Genomic DNA, 22,447 nt, shown 5'->3' with positions numbered 1-22,447 from the left:
TAATAAAAACAGAGAATAGAATACCTCTGCTTTTTGCAAGTTGAATTATTTTAAATAATAATGAAAAAAAGTCTTCAGGCTTTTTCCTTAAATACTCAAACACAGAGCTCCTGTGGTTTTTAGTCTACTGCCATCTAGTGCACATCTGAGCTCCCTGCACCATAATCAGTCAATGACCAGTGTAAGGAGGTCTGACCATAATGAAAAGGACTCTACTGACTAAATCAATAAGGTTTTACTGTTTTTGACAGGTGGGGAGGAGTGCACTCAGCCTTCTCTCTAACGGCCTCCAGATTTCTTTATTTAATTTTTTTACAGTGTCTCAGCCCAAAGGCCCTGGTGGAGTAAATTAGATTGGTCCTTCTGTAACAAAGCATGAGCAGAATCCATTCAGTAAAACAGACACTTGTTATTATCTGGTCCACATGGTTGTGCACATAGAGACTGTAGGTGCCGCTAAAGCACCCGCTGAACAGATAAGGGACTGTTTTGAAGGACATTTGTAATTATTACTTCCACTTTAAGAACGTGTATGAAATCCCTCCACAGTTGCATTTAACTTGTCATTTCTCAGACAGCAGTCAGTTGAAGACCTGTTTGCATGAGTGCATGGTTATTGATTTACCATGTTCTTGGTAACTCTAGTAATAAGAACTATATGATGGGGTCCCTTTTTTACTTGAGCCCCTGCCCACCAAGTGCACACCACTGGGAACATGTACACCTCGGATTACACAGTCATTAATTATGAAAAAAAGGGTGAATCATCAATTCACATACTATAAATGCGATAATCATAATTATTGTGTTTCATTGTGAAATTACTATGTGGCCATTACAGGGAACACCTGTAAGCAGGATTTATACATGTTAAATACGGCAGTAACCATTAAAATACTACTAAATCACAGTCATTTAACAGCGAAGTTAAAGTAAACAGCTGTTTAACAGCTATAATTTAACCAGTTACCAACTGTGAAAGTACATTGTGCAGGGCTCAGTGGCCTAATTTACTGCAAATGTGCACAGCAATTCACTGTGAATGTACGATCAGATATTTTACAGTGCATATAGTGTCCTGAAAGACAAAATGACAGCGTCCTTTCCACGTGACCGCTCGTGCCATCCTGAGCCTGAGTTTGCGTCCACGCACAGAAAACCCTGTGGCTTTAAAATGCCAAACACGGGCTGTTGATATCAGTGTTTTAAAGGATGCAGTGACATGTACAGACATACGTGACATATGTCTGACATGTAACTGCACATGTATGAAAATGGCCCTGAAGGAGATGCACGACAGCTGCTTTCTGCCCTTTCTTACTGCGGGGATCTGAAGCAGCAGCGCATTCACCTCCTCCGTTGCAGCGATGCGCAGCCGTGCCGCATGACTCACAGCGGCACAAACGGCAGGGATGTAAACAGGAGGCGGGTTCAGGTACATCTAACCTGCACCTGTGCGGCCAATGGGGACGCCGCGTTTCTCTGCGTCGCCTCCGATCTCCGTGATTCCATTGGCTCTCCGCCGCGTCAATATGGTGTTGGAGCCAGGCGCAGCTTCGCAATTACACCGCGGAAAGGCAAAGAGAGAGAGATAGAGAGAGAGAGAGAGAGAGAGAGAGAGGAAAATGATTAATCTGTCAAAGGCGAATTTGTGTTGGAGATGAGAGAGTGTTCTGACTTTCAGCCGAGCGTAACGAAGCCCGCACTCACGCGCAATTGATGCACAGGAATTTGATGCACCACCGCCGCCATCATAGCAGGTGGTGCTTGTATAATCGTCCAGGCTCTTGATGCTCGTGTCTGATCTGCGCGTCGTTTCAGCACCGGACAGCGACCGAGAGCGTCGGCCACTGAAAACACCGAGGGAATCCTGAGGCGGGGTATGACAGCAACACAGTCCCTCAATCTGGGATTATCACTGCCAGCACATACTGTCACACCGTGTTTGTACGTTCATTATATATGTGTGTGTGTGTATGTATATCTGCGCGCGTGCAGCGAGTGGAGCGCTGTTTTGCATCCATTAAACTGTGGATTCATTAAATATGTTGCCTGACTGAGCTTTGATGAAGCAACCCGGAGCCTTTGGAGCTCCACTATCCGAATGCCCTTGAAACTACATACAGGCTCCGTGCTGAGATAGACCTCTCTCTCTCTCTCTCTCTCACTCTCTCTCTCTCTCTCTCTCTCTCTCTCTCTCTCTCTCTCTCTCTCTCTCTCTCTGTCTCTCTCTCTCTATCTATATCTGTGTGTGTGTTTGTGCGAGAGAGAGAGGGGAGAGAAGAATGAGCGAGGGGTGATGATGGTGGCAACTGCGCAATTGTCTGTTGCTGTCTGTTGATATTTCTCTATTCTGCATCTCTCTCTCTCTCTCTCTCTCTCTGTCTCTCTCTCCCTCTCCTTCCACAGTCGCTCCGACCCTCGCTTGGCTCGGGGCAATGCGCGGCTAGATGACTTCACTACATCAACAAGCACCGCGGTATCCTGGACTAATATAGCAGCAGCACACACACACACACACACACATAAACACAGACCCTCCTCTCCTCTCCTCCTCTCCTCCTATCTTCTCCCCTCCTCCTCCTCTCCACTCCTCTCTCTCCATTCGCTGATCCCGAGTCCCTCCGTCCAAAGGCACCATGGGAAACCGTGGCATGGAGGATCTGATCCCGCTGGTCAACAAGCTGCAGGATGCCTTCAGCTCCATCGGTCAGGCCTGCAACCTGGACCTGCCGCAGATCGCGGTGGTCGGCGGCCAGAGCGCAGGGAAGAGCTCGGTGCTGGAGAACTTTGTCGGCAGGTAAAATTGACTCCCCTCCCAGCTCAGAAATAGGATAATAATCCCTTCACCCGTTGACCTTGAGGGTGACATAAGAGGCCTATGTGTCAATCACTGTGCACAGAGTTCAAACTATGTCTGTCCCAGAAGCATTAAGTCACCACAACTGTTGCTGCAAACCACTATGTTCTGTGTATTTATATATGCACACAGCACTGGACACTAACAATGGATGTGGTTTTTAGGTTAGAGCAGCACCTTTGGGGATTTCAGCCCAGTCAGCAGTCAGGCTTCTGCACAGTCCTACAAATCCCCTGAGCATCCTTTCAAAGGCATTTATTTACTATTTATCATCTGTATTTATCTTTGTTGGAGAACATGCACACACACACACACACACACACACATCATTTTATTATAATGCAGAAGCGTCAAAGTAACATAATGTTTACAGTATAACTGGCTTGACTTAGTTCAAACAACAGGTTTACAGCAGGTTCCTACTGCAGTGCATAGAACTAATACATAACTCGATACAGAATACAAATTTGGGCTAACAAACACTAGACACTACAAAGAAGAGAACAAAAGTAGTTGCTCTGATATAAAGTTAGGGATGTTCCAGATTGATAATCTCTGACTATTTTTGTTGGTTAGAAATGTATGAAAACAAAAGAAGGTGATCCATGTGACACAGTCCTGCCTTGTGTTGTGTGTTGTAAGTCGGGGCAGTGAGTGTTGCAACTGAGTTATTGTGGATTTATATAAAACAGGAGGGTGAAGTATGGATTATTTGTCGAGTTGTGTACAGTCCATGCAGTAGCCTTAGCTCCCACACCTGAAAAACACACATGAATGAGTGTAGTGGGCATGCCCTGGATTTTGGTTCAGCTATATTTGACATCTAGGAACATTTACCATCATGTGTTTTGGTATCAAACAGAAGAAAACAAAGCCCACATCCACATTCTTCACAGGTCACATCTAACCATTCACACAAGCATTCATGTCGTGCTTCTATATCTGATAATGTCACAAAATCACTCGACTAATTTTACCCATTTAAGGTCCATTGTGTGACGTATTTAGGTGAGTTTATTGGCAGGAAATGAATGTGGTACACATTATTGTGCTTGTATAAGTGTATAATCGCTTTTTAACAAATAAAAGATGAAATCTGCAGCCTTGGAACAAGCCTTGCATTTTAGAGGCCATCATCTTGTGTCTGCCACACTTACAATACAAAAGTGGAAGAATAATATCCTCTGCAAAGGTCGTCATAGTTTTCTGACATGTTTTTGGAAAGGAAGGATGTCACTAAGTACTACTTAACCCGTGGAACTCCCGTGGAGCTGTACATGGTTGTCTGTGGCCCTGTAGTTTCTCACATCGTAGAGAATGAGCTTAATGATTTCGTGAGTGTTGTTTTATTATCAAGTAAGCTTTGACTGACTGGCGGAAGTGTTGTTGTAAATTCAAGGTCTGGAAGAGAAATCTTTGAAAAGATGCTTGTTACTGTTAAGATGGAAAGTTTAGGACGCCATGTTTTTGTTGGAGATTTGACCTCCGCTGATACTCTATTACATGTCATTTATTCAAGAACTTCAAACTTTAAATCTTGTGCCATTGTCTTGCATTTCCTGTGCAGCTCTGACACGTGTGCAACGCTCCAGATGGATGCACTGCTTTTGTCCTGTTCGTCCCTCATTGATATAGGAATTATTGCTGAGTCATGGTCCATCTGTCCTGCACTGGCTCAGCGCTGAATGGGACAAATTGTGGGCTGGTCTTTTTCTTTTTTTTAACTCATCCCACTTGAGGCGGTCCCAAAGGTCGATATGTCTTAATATGGTTTCTTCCTCTGAACAGACCTGTGGCACAGGAGGTAACACTGATGGATGTCCGCACACTGAAGTAGACACACACAGACGCACTCACAGAGCCAGTGTGTGTGAAATGCCTGAGGAAATGAATGAAGTCATCCATTTTTGTTTGGGTTTTTTTAAAGGCGAGCATCCCCCTGTCAAAGACATCTCTCTACATTTTGACTTGTTGTTGTTGATCGGGCTACTTTCTCCTACAGCAGCAGCTGCAGCTGGTGGAGGCTGCAGAAGTTGATGCTGTGCTTTAAAATGGCCCCTATTCAGTCTTGTATAAAGTACCTTAAAGGCGATATTTGAGTAAAAGGACAAGTATTTGAAACCAGAAAATGACTTTGGTAGAAGTTGAAGTATAGTATTACTTAGTCTTAAAGTATATGACCTTTACTCTACTGAACCATGGTAGCTCAGTGGTAGTCAAGTGGTTGTCTTTCAAGTGGAAGGTTGTGGGTTCAGTTCCTGGCTCTGCTAGTCTATATGTGTCCTTGAGCAACACACTGAACCCCATGTTGAATGGCAAAACTCTAGTGTAAAGCAGCTCATCAAGACTAGAAAAGCTCTGTATAAATACAGACCATTACCAACTCTTCTTCTTCTTCTAATTTTATTTGGCAGTAACGAATAACAGAGATAGTTAGAGGAAATGTAGTGTGGTGAAAGTTGCTTGAAACATACTGTAAATAAACAAAGTAAAGAACAGATAGGTGGCAATGAAGGTTAAAATGCTACTATAAGACATTTGCTCTACAGGAGTTCAAAGAAAAGAAAAAAAAACACATCAACATCCAGGCTTTAACTTATTGATAAATGTTTATATTGGCCTTGGTTTGATATAAAGTGTTGTGGCGCTGTCTCTCCTCAGGGACTTTCTACCCCGTGGATCTGGTATTGTCACCCGCAGGCCTCTGGTTCTGCAGCTTATCAGTGCCACTGCAGGTTGGTGCTCACACATTTACACACCCACGCATGCTGGTATGCACAATCAAATGCAGCCGCCCCCTTGTTCTTTTTTAAACCTTCTTACTGTACATGGACAACAGCCGTAGCTTAATATCACTTATGCATTTTGACATTTCCATCCTCTCAGAATGGGCAGAATTTCTCCACTGCAAAGGGAAGAAGTTCACAGACTTCGACGAGGTTCGCCAGGAGATCGAGGGAGAAACGGACCGCATCACTGGAGCTAACAAAGGCATATCTCCCGTCCCCATCAACCTGCGGGTTTATTCCCCACATGGTGCGTAAGTAAGAACCCTGCTTTGTGTGAATGAGTGGCAGAAAATTTTTTCAAAAAGCATGTCAGTGGAAACAAAGGATATGGTTACTGTGTGGATGTTCACTGTTTATTAGGAGCATCAGATTATCTTCCCGGGGGTTTACAAACAAAAAAGGCAAAGACATTAAAACGGACAAAGCAAAACTGAAATTAAATATTATATATAAAAAATTGTTCTCCTTATTTTACCGTAGCTGTACGCTCACCTTCTTTTCAAAGCTGTCTTTTTGCCATCTTGATTCTTTAGGGATTCTAAAGGCTCCGTGTTATTAAGGCTCACTGAGTCATTCTCTAGATCTGTTTTACTGTAAAATTGAACGTTGCCCTTTGAATTCAAGGTCATTTTTAATTAATGGACAAATTAATTTGACCTCTGACTTGTTCAGAATTAAATAGATGACGTGAATTGTCTGAAACCAGCGTGTGCAGCTATTTGACATTTCTAAAAGGTGTTTTCATGGAAATGTTGAGCTACAGATGACTGCATAGAAATATTCAGTCACACATGGCCTTAAATAATGGACGCTTAAATCTTCATAATTTAAAAATAAAAGGTTGGTATTTCTGTTCCAGGTTTGAGAACCACTCATGAGGCAGATTATATATGAAGAATATTCAATTAAAACTGAGCTCTCTAGTTCCCTTGTGATTCCCATTCACGTCTCCCTCAGTCCTTTCTGAGTTCTCATAGTTCTGGACAGGCTGAAATATATGTTAGATCAGTTTATTATTTCTCTTTTGTCCAAGCTCTCTCTCTCTTTTTAAAAAAAAAACAACTAACAATAGGTCACATAAACGTCACAGAAGTACAGTCAGTTCTTATACTGCATTTCTTTGCTTTGTGCAGTACTGAACCTGACTCTCATCGATCTACCGGGGATCACCAAGGTGCCAGTCGGAGACCAGCCCGTTGACATCGAGCAGCAGATCCGGGACATGATCATGCAATTCATCGGCAGAGAGAGCTGCTTGATCCTGGCCGTCACGCCGGCGAACACTGACCTGGCCAATTCTGACGCTCTGAAACTGGCAAAAGACGTCGATCCCCAGGGTAAGGAGTCGATACTGGGAGTGATGTGTAGACAAAAATAAAGAGAAAAGAGAAAAAGAGAAAAAGTCAGGGCTTGTGGTTTTTGGGCTTCAGCCAATAAGACACCAAATCTCTGTGAGCTGCAGGGATGGTGCTTAGTGTCTGACATTGTGCGCTGACCTCTCCGAACGTGGAAACAGAATTTCCCCACTGGGGCTGAGAGAGCGTCACACTATTATTAGATACAAAGAGCCCAGAGAAGGAGGAAATAGAGGGTGGCAGCGTCATGAATCAAAAGATAAGTTAGGAAAGGAAAGATAAGATGAAAAAAAATTGGCAGCGGTGGAAGGAAACAGACCCGGAGAGTGAATTTAAGGATGAGGAGATTCTGAGAGAGGGATGATGGGGGGGGGGGAGGAATCTACTTAATTTAATGGCGGAACGTTTGACTTTAACAGCAGAAAGGAGGACATGAGAACAGCAGACAAGGACAAATTAGCCAGGACAACGTAACCTTGTGCTATAGGGAGGACAATGAGAATGATGTTGGAGGAAAGATGGAAAAGGCTGAAGATACTTAATACTAAAATGATGTGGCAGAAGCAGAATAAGATAGTAATCGAGACAGGGAAAGGTCCAAAAGTCAAATGTCAAGGTGTTTTAATACATTTTGGGAGTACTACATGGTTTCTGGGGTTATAGTGGAATTATAGCGATGGTTTGTCTGCTAAATTCTAGTCTTGGCGACCACCCTTTCATATACAGGGCATTTATATTGCCCCCTTTTTATATCACACATCATCAACAGTCCAGAACCCAACCAACCAGTTTACACTGAATTTACAATTCTTACAAAATGAAAAAAATAAATAAATAAAATAGTGCTGTCAAGCGATTAAAATTGAGAGATTAATTATGATCTGTAATTAATTAATCTAACTAATCTGTTTTTTAATTTCACCTAAAATTGCAATAATAATTAACTTGATGTATTTTCATTTAAATTAAATACTGATATATAACAATAAGTGGCCAAGTCATTTATTGTTTTAACAAACTTGAACAGATGCAGCCATTTAAATTCCGCTGTGTTCTTTTGTGAAACAATTAGAAAATACAATAAAATAAAACATCAGGTCCAAATAGACCCTTTCATTGTATACAAACATTCTAAGCCTAGTAGCCTGTCGACTAGTTCCATTTCTACTTGTACTAACTTGTACTAGTAAAGGAAGACAGGTGCAAACAGGTTGGATTATGACCGAATACATGGAATAAACGATCCTTGTCCCCACCCACCCCTGCGCTGCAGCTATATACCCTCAGTCAGGTCTGATAGTATTGCTCAACAGAGTCGGTTTTCAGATAAAGAAAGCAGTAAGTACCTAACAGTGCCTCCAAAAGCTTTTCACCGTGTCCTTCCTCACTTGTTGACTTTGTAGGAATGAGGACTATTGGAGTGATCACCAAACTGGATTTGATGGATGAAGGTACAGACGCCCGAGATGTGCTGGAAAACAAGCTGCTGCCGCTGCGAAGAGGTGTGTGTGTGTGAGTGTGTGTTATACTGTGGCGCTACGTCACCGGATTATAGTCCTTTGTCTTCCTCTTACAACCTTTCGCTCCCACTCCCTTGTTTTCTTCATCGCAGTAAATCCAGTAAATGTTTGTTCCTTCCCAGGTTATATCGGAGTGGTGAATCGCAGTCAGAAGGACATCGATGGGAGGAAAGACATCAAGGCGGCAATGGATGCTGAGAGGAAGTTCTTTTTATCCCACCCGTCTTACAGACACATGGCTGATAAAATGGGTACCCCACGTCTGCAGAGAGTCCTCAACCAGGTGACCTTAGATTTATTCCCTCTGCTCTCCCACAGTGCACTTTACATAATTAATAAGAGAGCGGCCTACTTCTCTCTTTTGCTTCCATTTCACTGCACATCAGTGTGGGCGATACAAGACTGTCAGTAGGTGGAAATTGTAGTCGCTCTCTCGCGCTCAGCTTCTAATAATCTATAACGCATTCAACGCCGGCTCTGCATTGTTGACGGTCTGAGTGATGACGCCGCCTTCTGCGTTTACAGGAAAATATAATCAAGGATGATACAGCAAAAATAATCCTACTACATTATTGATTGCCTTGTATAATTTGTTTAATTTTGCTGATTTTGTGGCTCCATAGGAACTGACCAACCACATCCGGGACACGCTGCCAGCTTTCCGCAGCAAGCTGCAATCCCAGCTGTTGGCTTTGGACAAGGAAGCTGAGGAATACCGGGGATACCGACCTGATGACCCATCTCGCAAAACCAAGCAGCTGTTGCTGTCAGTGCCTTAGACACCCCCCCCCACCCCCACAACAAAATTTACATTCATTTTGGCCTTTAATTCCATCCTCCCAGTATTATTTACCCGATTGATTTCATTGTTGTTGTGTATCAGAATGGTGCAGCAATTCTCTGTGGACTTTGAGAAGAGGATTGAGGGTTCAGGGGACCAGGTGGACACAGTGGAACTGTCCGGTGGAGCCAAAATCAACCGCATCTTCCACGAGCGTTTCCCCTTTGAACTGGTCAAGGTGAACCGTTGTACATAACTTTGCACTGGACAAAAAAGACAAAATAATTAGAGTGGACATTAGTCAATTACTCAATGCACTCTCAAAAATTGAGTATAATGTCCGTATATATTTCCCAACATGACGATTTATGTAAATGCCTAATTCAAATATACCAGTTATCTACTGCAAACTCACCACGTCTTGTTTTAAAACTGATATATTTAACCTCCACTAAGGTTGCCAAAACTCCCAAATTCGCCAAAAGTGGTTATGACCTCACTTGTCTTGTGTCAAGAGTTAGACAAAAATCCATCCATAAATAACTAACATAAATAATGTATCATGATGGCTGAATACGTTGCCAAATGTGCTCCATTGCTTTCTCCGCACTTTTTGAAACTCCTCATAAATGTCACAATGGACTTGAAATGACTTAGTGTTTCTTTAAACCCAGAGGAACAAATACAGCTTTTCACACTATTATTTGTTTCCACTCTTATAATCACTCCGAGTGCATTTTGCTGTGCAACAGTTTCTCATCTTTTACTGTGTTTCTCCCTCTCAGATGGAGTGTGATGAGAAGGAGATGCGGCGCGAGATCAGTTACGCTATCAAGAACATCCATGGTATCAGGTAGGAATTTGTCTGCAAGGCTAGAAAGTCCCACATGTGGCCTCTTCCTTTTAAAAAGTGACCATTCGTCTCCTTTTTCCTTAACTGTCAAAAAAACCACATACAGTATTTGATTTATCAGCTCCACCACACTGAACGTTCTCTCTGTCATTAAAGAGAAAGAGATTTCCAAATGCTATGGTGAACATCACAGCAAAAAACAAAATAAAAATACAGAATCTGGTTAGTCAACAAACTAAATATACATGGTTTGGTTTGGATTGGAGTTTATGAATAAGGGAGGAGCGTGTCCTCGATCCTGCCTTTTTTAAGAACCAGTCCTGTCTCTCTCTCTCTCTGTGTTTCTATATTGATTCAGCAGTGGTTAGCCAGGGGAACCAAAAAAATTGCCACCCAAGTTCGTAGTAGCTGACATTTAAAGAAACACCACATTTTAGCCTGAAAACCCTCCAAAAACAACTGCAGGTCTATAATTGCCATTTTATCACATCAATAAAAGCGCTGGTAATGGTTCATGTACTATTGCGACCACGTCGTGGAACCAAAAACACACATCAAAAGCGGGGGGTATTTTTGGAACAACAGCCAACAGGCGATTAGCTTGAACAGCAAATAACATGTGAGTGCTGCTTTTTTTTTTGTTTTTTTTTGTTTTAATTATCTCTTCTTCCTGGTGGAATTCAGGACTGGACTTTTCACCCCCGACATGGCATTTGAGGCCATCGTGAAGAAGCAGATCATAAAGCTGAAGGAGCCCTGCATCAAGTGTGTGGACATGGTCATCCAAGAGCTGATTAACACTGTGCGCCAGTGCTCCAACAAGGTGGGTCATGTGATCTGTGGTACTGGGGACGTTTGAAGAGGAGATCAAATGTGGGGCTGTAATAGATGAATTAATGGGGGAAATTAAAGTTTAAACTATTAAAGAACTGTTTTCTGTTTCATTCTGAATTAGATATTTTTGGGTTTTTCACATTTTTTAATGTGTTTTCAGCTGGACTGTTTTCCAAGGCTGCGAGAAGAAACCGAGAGAATCGTTACCTCTCATATCCGAGACAGAGAGAGCCGGGCCAAGGACCAGGTAACACTCCATTTGTTTATTACTACCTCTGCCAAGGAGGTCGTATTTCTGGCTACCTTGATCTGTTTTGCTGCTTGTTTGAGCCGACATACCTCACACACCAAAGGATACATTTGGATGAAGTGTTCTGGGGGATGCAGGTTATGGCCTAAGAAAGAAATGTTTATGTTTTGCTGGAGACATGGACACTGATCCAGTTCCACAATATTATTGAACATGTGCGATCTCTAGGGATACATGCATACAAGCTAACTAGTGCAAATGTATCCAAATAAGGTGTATGTACAATATAGGCTACACATTTAAAGTATTAATTTGATATTTGGAGAAAGCTTCTGAGACAATATACAGTTGTTACTAGCTGATGCTGGCTTGGCAGTGATTTAGAGATAGCACGGTGGTGTGTGGTTAGCATTGTTGCCGCACAGCAAGAAGGTGCTGGGTTTGTTTCCCGGTCAGGTCGCAGTGGCTCTGATCAGCCCTCCATCTGACCTCGCAATTTCGATTGTATAATGACAATAAAGATTCCATCCTTGCACTGCGCTGTCCAGAATTCAGTTACCGTAATATCTAAAGGTCACAATGTAACTTCTTAGAGCTCTGTGTACAAGTTACGGATCAGATATTGGACAGATATAAATGTAAAATCTGATACAATCAAAAAATAAAACTGACTAATATCAGTATCAGATACTCAAGTTTGTGATATCGGTATGGGACACAAAAAAGATGGTGATCGTCCCATCCCATTGTGCAGGTATTTGCCGTGCAACAGTGCATCTAAAGTTCACCAATGAAAATGTTATTTCTTACCTGATTAACAACATACAATGTGTAAAAAGGCTTTTACACACTGGTTTTATATGCTGGACTGAGGTAAGGGCGCAGTGAATAATCTCAACCTCAAGTTGTACGTGATGTTACTGATTTTCGATGGGATCACATGTATCATCATACAGGATGTGTGTGTCGTTTCAGATCCTGCTGTTAATCGATGTGCAGCTTTCATACGTCAACACTAACCATGAGGACTTCATCGGCTTTGCTAAGTAAAGCCTTTCATCTATTAAGATTGAAAGTTTTATTGTTGAACATGTCAGGGCGAGTAGAGAGGTTTTGAGAGACTTTCTTGAAAGACCCCTTCCTTTGCTAACCTCGTCATACTCTCTTTGCCTCCCATCTCTCCTTTGTTGACAGTGCGCAGCAGAGGAGCAGTCAGACAAATAAGAGCCAGAGTTCGGCAGGAAATCAGGTGAACGTTTTTTTCACGTCTTGTTTGTCACGCACAAATAGTTTAGCACAAGGTCAGAGGAGCTGCACGGCCACACAGCAACAGGGTGGCTGCTGCAGAGGACTCTTTTCTACATTTGAGTTTGTCTGTCGCATTGCACATTGTATGTTTATATTCACTCTTTTTGTTATTTCAGATTTGACTGTTGTTAATTTCAATTTCAACCATGCATGCATGCTCTATCATGTTTAGTGGGGGCACCTGTTGTTTGCTTCGTTGATTTTACGATTTTACCTTTTTAAAAAGATCACTTTTGGGTTATCGCTGGGTGTTGTTGTTGAGACGTTTCCCTTTGTTTGAACCCCTCCTGTGTCATCAAGGTGCCACTTTGCATTTCATCCCCATTCCTTAGTGAGAATCCCAGCTGCCCTCTTATGGGTGTTTGTTGGTGAGTATTGCTCATTGTGGGTTCTGGTTTTGCAATGTCATTTTGTGCCTGCAGTAACACTTCTGCCCATTGTGTGGTGCTCTCCAGCACCGCTGTGTGACGAGCTGGTCATTTTCTTGCTTTCCCACTATGACAGATCAAGAATGACAAATTGGGTGTGTAGGCAACTGCTGCGCAGCGACATTTTCCTTGAGAAAAGCATTAGAATCCTTTTTTTTTTGTTCTGTAGGGTGTCTAAAACTCCCACATTCCTTCCCGTTGCAGGCCTCTTCTCCTCCTGCATCAGGCCTAATTGTAAGATTTTACCCTCTAAACGTTTATACTCTCTAACACCCATTCCACCCACCAAGGCCTGCTTACTACAAGGGGTTGCCAAGAAGACAAATTCAAATGAAAAATTTCCCTGGTTTGGCAGCTAAACTGTCTCATTATCTTTAAAACCAATGCAGTTAAAGGTATAAATTCCTTTTAATACCCTGTCACGGATCCATCGACAAAGAAAAATAATAATTTGTGCTCATGACAGAAAGGCTCTGTAATGATTTGGGTAACCTCCTTAGTGAGTCTTAGGCGGTGCGAGACTGACAGTAATCTAACCTAATAATCACTTGGCACTATGCCCACAGGCCTGTGGGATTAATACACCTAACACAGAAGACACACACACACACACATGCTTATGTTTGTGTGCACTTGAAGCACTTAACACGATGGTCACTTAACAAGCTAACGCCGGTTGCTGCATGAGACACCATGAACACGCTCGCCGACCGTCGCTCGATGACACACAGTCACATGCTCGGCTGTGAGTGACTCACACAGACACAGTGACACACACCTAACCTGACCTTCACACCCATTTTTTTTTTTTAATCACGACTCATGCGTTGATGATCTGCACAGTTCATTTTGGGATAGTTTTACCTACAATATCTTTTACAGATTCATTGTTTTAGAGGTGGGTGAGCCTTTACTTTAATTTACAGGCTATTTACAGGTAAAGACCTTATTCTTTTCTGGTGTGATTTGTTCTTTTTCTTTCCTTTTTCTGTCATTTCTTTTTTTTTTTTAACACAACAGCCCTCTCTGACTCTCTGGCCTTCTCTTACCTTTAGGTCATACGTAAAGGCTGGTTGACGATCAACAACATCAGCATCATGAAGGGAGGAGCCAAGGAGTACTGGTTTGTGCTGACTGCTGAGACCCTCTCCTGGTTCAAGGATGATGAAGTGAGTCCATTTATGTTTATAATTTAGGTAAAGAATGCATAATCAAATGTTTATGTGCAATGTGAAAGAGGTTTGCCTTTCAGCAGGACCCTGTTTTTTTTTTAAATATTTTTTTTAGGGGAATGTTTATTGTTTATTTCTTTAGTCTTTTTATTAATAACGGCAACAACACAGATTTCATTGTTGATTTCTTTTATTTATTCTGGTACAGACCAACAACAGCACACACACACTGCTTTTGCAGGTCTTTCTCTGCTCATCTGTCGTGGGACGCAGCGTCTGTCCCGTGCTGCTGGTGTGTTTTTGGTGGGCTGACGCCTATCTGCCTGTCTGTGCCTGCTGTACAGGTTGGAGGATATTCTGCACAGCAAGTGTAGATAGGCAGACACACTGCCGCTCAGTCAGCTGGTTGGTGCCGTTCGCTGCTTGTTTATCGGACCTGTCTGAGTCAACGGGCATTCTGAAACTCAGAGAGAAATACATGGAGGAGAGAGAATGTTTTAGGACAACAAACAGAAACAAAAGGATTGGTTTTGATTATCAAATAGATTTCAATATATGGTTGCATTTAGGTCAGCTGAAAGCCAGCTTACAGTCTGCGCTGAATAGTGCATCACTATCTCCATGATGGAACGGTTTACTGTAATTACTATACATGACGAGTGTGTCCGTGGTTCCGTCATTTCCATTCATCTTTCCTTTTGTCATGCAGTTTCTCGTCTTCTCCTCCTCTTTCTCTCCCTCCACCTAATTCCCGTTGGGAGTTTAAACATTTGCTTCTTCTTAGTAAATTTGGAACGCTCCCAATCCCGACCAAATGTTCACTCACAGACACCCAAAATATATGAAAGCACACTCAGTCCTCACATAGCACATGGGCCGCACAGCGCTGGGCCTACAGATTGTCATTTGATACCTTAGTGTGGTAATGTAGGAAATTATAGACTCCACTAGGCTTTGCCTTGTATATTTCTGTTTTACACTCCGTGAACTTTCTAGTCACACACTTGTGCACATGCACACACGCTGCTGCACATGCACATTCGCACACCCTCCTCCCTCTCTTGGTGTGGTTAGCAGTTACTTTGGAACGGCTCACATTCTTGGCAGCTAAATCACAAGTTTTTAAATCCAAACATCGGCCTCCAGAGTTTCGGGTGGCAAAATGCCCCTCTATTAAATATCAGTATACCCCCAATCCCCACCATTCAACCCCCCCCCCCCCACTGCCTTTCCAACCTCTAACTTCATCACCAGATAACCCTGCATGGCATGAGGTCACTGTTTAGATGTGTAATGTCCCGCATGCAGTGGTGCAAATAGTTTAATGTCCTCTCAGTTTCCGTTACCACAAACCAACAACACAAGAACTGATAGATAGATGAATTGTCACTCATTGACATGGTTAAATGTAAAGCATGATACTTCCACATCACTTCTTTGTTTCCCTGGACTTCCCTGTTTGTTTGTTTCCTTCCATCTTTATGCAGTTATTTTACACCACAGCAATTTTGTAAACATCAATGTCCTCTGCCTTAAGGCTTCCAAGTCCTTCTTGGCCACCCACTGAAATAACTTCACTGGAGGTGTCTGACTGCATTTTCAAACTCTGTTTGATTGATTGGCCCTTGGTTCTTTTGGCCCGTGTTTGATGCATTGCAGCCACATTCGCTCCTCCCCCCTTCCCGTGGACCACATCTTCATCAGAGCACCAGGCTAGCAGCCTGCACACTCACTCATTCATGCCATAAATTATGTGAGCTCGCTATTTTGTGAGTTTTTGCCTAAATCTTTTACCATCCCGGCTCCAAATTAAAATCTCCAGACGGTGGTTTTTCACAGCAACATGTCAAATCGGCAGTTAGTGTTGAATAGGTGTGATACATGTTTATTACAAAAAGAAGTTAAAAGGACGTAGTGAGGGTTAGAATGTACTTAGGACAAAAATACACATAAATACAGATGAAATACAGATTTAAAAAGCAGCGGGCGAGCAGGAAGAAACAGACAATACATCTTGGAGACCTGAAATGCCAACAGAGAGACAGAGAGAGAGACATAGAGAGACAGGCTGACAGAAGAGGGTCCATGCCCAGTCTAACCAATGTGCAGACTACTGTACACCAGTATGACAATGAACAGGTAGTCTGAACACTGGGTGGACGGAGCCGGAGTTAAGAATCAGGCCTTGTGTGCTGTTTTCTGCCATTCCAGATGCTCGCGTCGCTGTCGTCTGTGCCCTCCCTTCGCACCTCTCCATTTTGGCAGCAAGGAAAATCGAAAAACCCCTCGAAATTTTTGCGAATCGCCTCATCCATGTCTGCTGTTTTCCCCATCTTATTGGTGCACCTTTCTTGGCTTGTTTATTTGTTTTGGTAGATGTTGGAGCTCTGGGTCCCCTCGCGGTCCATTTTGGTCATGCCGGCCATGAAGAGTATCCAGCCTTGACGTGGCATATTCGCTAAGACGACTGGGACAGACTGGCTGCACGTTCAGGGAGGGGATATTACAAAAAAGAGGGAAAGAGAGAGAGATGGAGGGGGTAGTGAGTGAGTGAGGAAGGCAGAAGAAGAGAGAGGAAGAAGGAGGGGACCTGTGTGACCATATATGGGCTGCAGTGACCCCTTGGGGAATACATACAACATTGAAGGGTGTGCAGAAGTGTTCTTGTCTTTTCTTCTTCTTCTTCTTCTTCTTCTTCTTCTTCTCCCTCATCTGCTTTTATTTCTTATCTGCAACTATATACCCCCACTTTCAAGACCATCACCCACGATGTGGGCTTTCTCCAGCAAATCTGTTGCAAATCCACTTTTGCGTTACTATTTCTTGGTCCCTCCTCCTCCTCCTCCTCCTCCTCCTCCACCCGTCGTCTCTTTAACTTCTCCCTCCTTCCCTGGTTCTCTGTGTGCTGCTAAGCACTACCAGATGTTGAGTTTTAACGCCAGGCTGTCATTTAATCTCTCTCTCTCTCACTCCCCCCCCCCCCTTCAAAAAAATCAGGCAGGAAGTGGGCCCCTCTGGAATGGAAAGAAAAAATATTGAAAAAATATAGAGGGGGAGGGATAAAAGAAAAATGAAAGAGATAGTTAAGAAAGATGCAGGCTAGAATGGACTGTAAGACAGAGTTTCTTGAAGCTGAGCATCCGTCGCAGACCCTCGTTGAATCTGTCAGAGCCTGAACTTAAGATGATAAAGATTGTATTCGAGCGCTGCATCATTTCGACCCCCAGTGCTTTCATTTATCTGGCCTTTCCCTGTCGTTACAACATCCAGAGAGTTTCCTCGGCTTTAAGCTTCCAGCTCTCCCGGCAAAACACACACCATCAAGACTGTGTCTTGACCCACACTGTAATGACTTCCACATGTGCTTTCCTTCTCCCTTTTTCTTCCTCTGTTTCTCTCTCCCCCCACTCCCACTCCCATTTCTCCCCCATTCCTCCTCCCTCCTGTCACCCCCTACTCTGCTTACCCTCTCTCTCTCTCTCTCTCTCTCCCGCTCTTTAAATCCTGATTTCACCTTTCTCTTGCCGACACTGCAAGACAAAACAATAAATGATGAGAACTGTATAAGTCATGTGAGGGCTCACAATCCATATCTTCTGCCCCCCCCCCCCCTTTTCCTAGGAGAAGGAAAAGAAATACATGCTCCCCCTGGACAACCTGAAGGTCCGCGATGTGGAGAAGAGCTTCATGTCCAGCAAGCACATATTCTGCATTTTCAACACGGAGTCAAGGTCAGCTGCAGGGCCCTAAACTTTTTCAATGCGCGTTTGTAATCGTTAAATGTGAAACTCATGTGGCTGCAAATAAAACAAAACTTTTACTTCAGTAATAGAATTAGGGGGTTCGAGGTCTGCGTGCATGAGCAGTTCTGGCTGAAAGGTTTCATATGCTACGCAAGAATGTTGGCCAGAACGAACTGGAAGCATTTCCTACAGATCTGTAGCTTAGTTTGTGAAGTTAACAACAAAATGTGATTTCAAACACCAGACACTGTAAAGTGAATTACTGCATTGCGTCATTAACAAACGGAGTTTCTCGAATAACAAAATATCTCACGTGGAAGGAATTACTGACCCCGGTTCTTTCTTCCAGATATGAGAGTTTATTTCTTTTGTTGAACAACTGTGTTTGATATGGACCTCGTCACACTGTTGCACATGTCATGTTCTATCATGGCCTACCACTTAAGTTCTCCTGTGTCATGATTTGTAGGAATGTGTACAAGGACAATCGCACCCTAGAGTTGGCCTGTGACACTCAGGATGATGTGGACAGCTGGAAATCTTCTCTCCTTCGGGCTGGAGTCTATCCTGAGAAGATTGCCGCGGTTAGTGGATTTCTGGAGTCCAGAAATGACAATCTTTTACAATCACAAGGAAATCACAAGTCATCTAGTTTTTCTGATAAGTTCTTGTCTTATCAAAACACAGTTTAACATTTAAATCTCCCTTTATTTAAATAAAATTCTTACACCCATGAAACCAAGGACCCGCACTGATTTTGCCTTGATGTTATCGTTCCTTGTAAAATGAAAGTATTTCTCTTTTCTGCCCTCACAGGTTGAGAGTGAGACCACCACCACTTCAGATAACTTCTCCATGGATCCACAACTTGAACGTAAAGTGGAAACCATTCGTAACCTGGTGGACTCCTACATGGCTATTGTCAACAAGTGCATCCGGGACCTCATGCCCAAGACCATTATGCATCTCATGATCAACAATGTAAGAACATGTTACAGCAGATTTTCGTGGGCTATCAAGACAACTTTGCTTGTTTTTGATTTTCTTCAAGTTAGGGTACTTCATCTATATGAATGAGAGTATACTGGTATGAGAATGCTTTTTACAATTATGAGTCATCATCCCGCACTTCTACTTCATGCCACTAGGTGAAGGAGTTTATCAATGCAGAGCTATTGGCCCAGCTGTACTCTGCAGGTGATCAAAATGCCCTGATGGACGAGTCCCAGGAGCAGGCCCAGAGGAGGGATGAGGTGTTGAGGACCCACCAAGCTCTGAAGGAGGCGTTGGCCATCATTGGTGACATCTCCACCTCCACTATCACTGTTCCCGTGCCTCCGCCTGTTGACTCATCTTGGGTGGCAGGATCCACCGGTGGTCGTAGGTAAAGTGTTTCAGAATAACTTACTATTGTTACTATTTAAGTGGCGGACCTTCAAATTATGTCTCCAAGATCATTCTGATGGTCTGCATCGGCTGGTGCTATGGTTTCAGGTCGGCATCATAATGCCGGACACTCTGTATTCACACACAGGTCACACACAACGCTTTTAAACATTATTTTTGCACTATATCTTGTTACCTCCACAGGTCTCCTCCAGCCAGTCCCACTGCCCTTAGGAGGATGTCTTCAGGCCAGCGCCCGGCTCCCCGAGGGGCCCCACCACCACCAAATCGCCCAGGACCACTTGGGCCGTTCAATAACACTGCTGACAGCCCACAGGCTCCCAGCCGTCCAAACAGGGCCCCTCCTAGCATCCCCAGGTAAATACAGCCTGCAACCAAGCACCTATTGGATGATACCATCTGTCAATCAATAGGAACATCATTTACAAAACTGATCTTGTGTTCTATTGAAGGAGACCAGATTATAACGATTGAGACCTTTAACATAGTACAAATCATTGTATTAGACTAATTTCTCCATATTCAATATAGTCTAGATCAGGGGCCTCGAACTGGTCTGGTCAGTAGGGGGCCGGCCAATTAAAAAAGGGAAGGGCTACTTTTTTTTTTCATACAGGTGGGTGATATGATCTTAAAATTATATCACGATATTTCATCATGAGTATTAAAATGATATTCGTGATATAATTTCACAGAGTTTAAAAATGTGTTTGTTTTGATGTGGAATAATTTATTTGTGGTGCAAAAGCCATCTATAAATAATGTAAACAATAAAATAACATAGAACAATAACTAATTATCACTTGATAATAAGTGGTGGGCTGCATGAAATTGACTGAGGGGGTTGCAAATGGCCCACAGCCCACGGGTTTGAGACCTCTGGATAGTTGTTTTTGTAACCAGTGGAGTCGCCCTCTGGTGGCTGTCAATTCTGTCCTACTTCCTGGCCTTCACTCTTTCTTTAATAAGGACCAAGGTGTATTAATGACATGTTTCAGTCATGGTGTAATGTGAGGCAATGAGGAAGTTAATAAAATGAATGACAAGAAATGTTATGCACACTATGATGTATTACAAATAGGTATTATTCTTATTATATCTTTTATATTTTTATATATATATCTATGTATGTATGTATATATATATATATATATTATAAACACACACACACACATATATACAGTATATATGTATATATATACATATATGTATACATATATATATATATATATATATATATATATATATATATATGTTATAAACACAGTGTCTATTAACCATTGACTCTCTTCTCCAATTTCTAATTCCAATTTTTACTTTCACAGCCGGCGGCCTCCTCCTTCTCCCACACGACAAGCCCCGCCATAATCATCCAAAGAGGATTCCTCACCTTCCCTCTCTCCCTCCCTCCTTTATTCACTCCATCCCTCCTCTCTTAGCCATGGCTCTGCTGACCTTGTTGTCTTCTTAGTGCAGACACTGAAGTCTTTGACCCCTTTTGACCCTCAATTTCCTGCCAGGTGAAGATGTCCATATATCTATGTACAGTATGGTACTTGTCTTGTGGTGTATGTATCTGTGCGCTTGTTGCTCGCTTGTGGTCCAGGTTTGCTTCGCAGATCCACTACCCATCAGTCCCTGGGACCGCTTCACCCCCACAGACCCCCTCAGCACCTCCTCCACCACCACTTGCTGCTTCTACATAAAAAACGCTCAGCAGTCGTACTGCCCTACTCATTCCAAAATGCAGCATGGCACATAAGCTGCTTTTTTGCATGGGAGTGTGTGTGGATTTAGAGTGTGTGTGTGTGTGTGTGTGTGTGTGTATGTATTCAGGGAGGGACTAATTTGCCTATATGTAGGCTGAATTTCATTTAGTATTGTATTTATTTATTGTATAATAACCCCGCCCCCTACACACACACATTAGGTGTTAATTATCAGCTTAATGTTCTCTAAGGAACAGAAGTTGTATCTTGGTGTGTGTGTATGTGCGTGTTTGAGTGTGAGTAATGTTATGTCCGTGTGTCAGAGTGTGCGAGGCCACGTGTGTGCATGTGCCGTCTGTCTGCACGTTTGTTGGCGTTTCACTTATATTTGTTTTCATGTTCAAAGCTGTTAACGATGAATCATAAAACCCCCCGGGGGTAAATTTAATGTTGGACTTTTGTGAGTTGTTCCTGTGTTGTAGTAGCAGCCATACACACTTAGCAAGGCTGAGGAGCCCCTTTAGTATTCTCTGTATGGAAACAGCCACAATAACACATCCTTTAACCTCGTCATAGGTGTCCACCTGTGCTGTATCAGTGGTCAACTTAAAAACCCATGCAGCCTTATGCTCCGATCTGGATGCTGACTGCTGAGATGGAACTTGCCACTTTAACACACACGCTTATGACTTAATGTGGCAAAACACCAAACACCATCCACAGATGAACATGCGTTATATGTTTCCATTTAGCCTATCTCAGGTCTGAAACACACTCAACTCCATGTCCATCACAAACTACCAGTCTTTCTCTTTTCTCGACTCTTCTCATTTCCCTCCACCAAAAGCCAGACAGTCAGTCAGCATATGCATCAGAGCGTAAGGTGGTGTCATCGTTGTTCAAGTGCTTCTCTGTCAGGTCGTTATTGTGTACGTGGGCCCAAACCGTGTTCTGATGTATATAGATGATAAGGAGATACTGTACCTGTGGACTATAAAGACCTAATCAAAGATCCTAGCGCTTTAATCGTTCTCCGTCTCTATTCACTCAATGCTCTCTTCTCTCTTTAGACTGCCTTACTGGCATGAATTACAATTCTGTATTGCCAAAGCTAAATGTAGAAAGAGAATTGTGAATTTGAAGAAAATAAATCTTAAGACTAACAATGACATGGTTCCAGGTGTAATAAGATGGTATTATTTAGCAGAGGGCATCAGGTTTAACTGGGGAATTGCATCAGTTGTTATTTTATGTGTCTCTGTATCGCTCCCCAATAAACTTCTTCCTCATAATGTCATATTTTGTGCAAAGCATTTCTTCTTGGTTAAAGCGCCTTGACTCATAATAGTCCTGGACAAATTGTCAACTGTCAAATCCTGTGATAGCCTAATTTGCTAATTCTACTGTGTGGTATTATTGCTGCTTTTAGCAGCTTATT

At 42.8% G+C, this 22,447-nt stretch overlaps 1 protein-coding gene across 1 annotated transcript; it reads left to right on the top strand.

The window, feature by feature from the left end:
• Positions 1–1,540: 1,540 nt before the first annotated feature.
• Positions 1,541–22,306, top strand: dnm3b (dynamin 3b). The gene is made up of 21 exons (XM_058632291.1): positions 1,541–1,880; positions 2,410–2,800; positions 5,522–5,595; positions 5,747–5,896; positions 6,783–6,986; positions 8,408–8,506; positions 8,647–8,807; positions 9,148–9,290; positions 9,408–9,543; positions 10,091–10,158; positions 10,843–10,981; positions 11,153–11,239; positions 12,218–12,288; positions 12,437–12,491; positions 14,034–14,147; positions 17,772–17,881; positions 18,363–18,477; positions 18,710–18,874; positions 19,042–19,277; positions 19,484–19,657; positions 20,626–22,306. Exons 2-21 carry the CDS (start codon positions 2,640–2,642, stop codon positions 20,666–20,668), a joined length of 2,505 nt encoding a protein of 834 aa, XP_058488274.1. The 5' UTR covers positions 1,541–1,880; positions 2,410–2,639; the 3' UTR covers positions 20,669–22,306.
• The last annotated feature ends 141 nt before the right edge of the window (positions 22,307–22,447 follow it).

The sequence above is a fragment of the Solea solea genome, chromosome 1, assembly GCF_958295425.1.
Source record: "Solea solea chromosome 1, fSolSol10.1, whole genome shotgun sequence".
NCBI classification, from domain to species: Eukaryota; Metazoa; Chordata; class Actinopteri; order Pleuronectiformes; family Soleidae; genus Solea; species Solea solea.
Note: the sequence above shows the minus strand (reverse complement) of the source record. Positions and strands in the feature narration are given on the sequence as shown.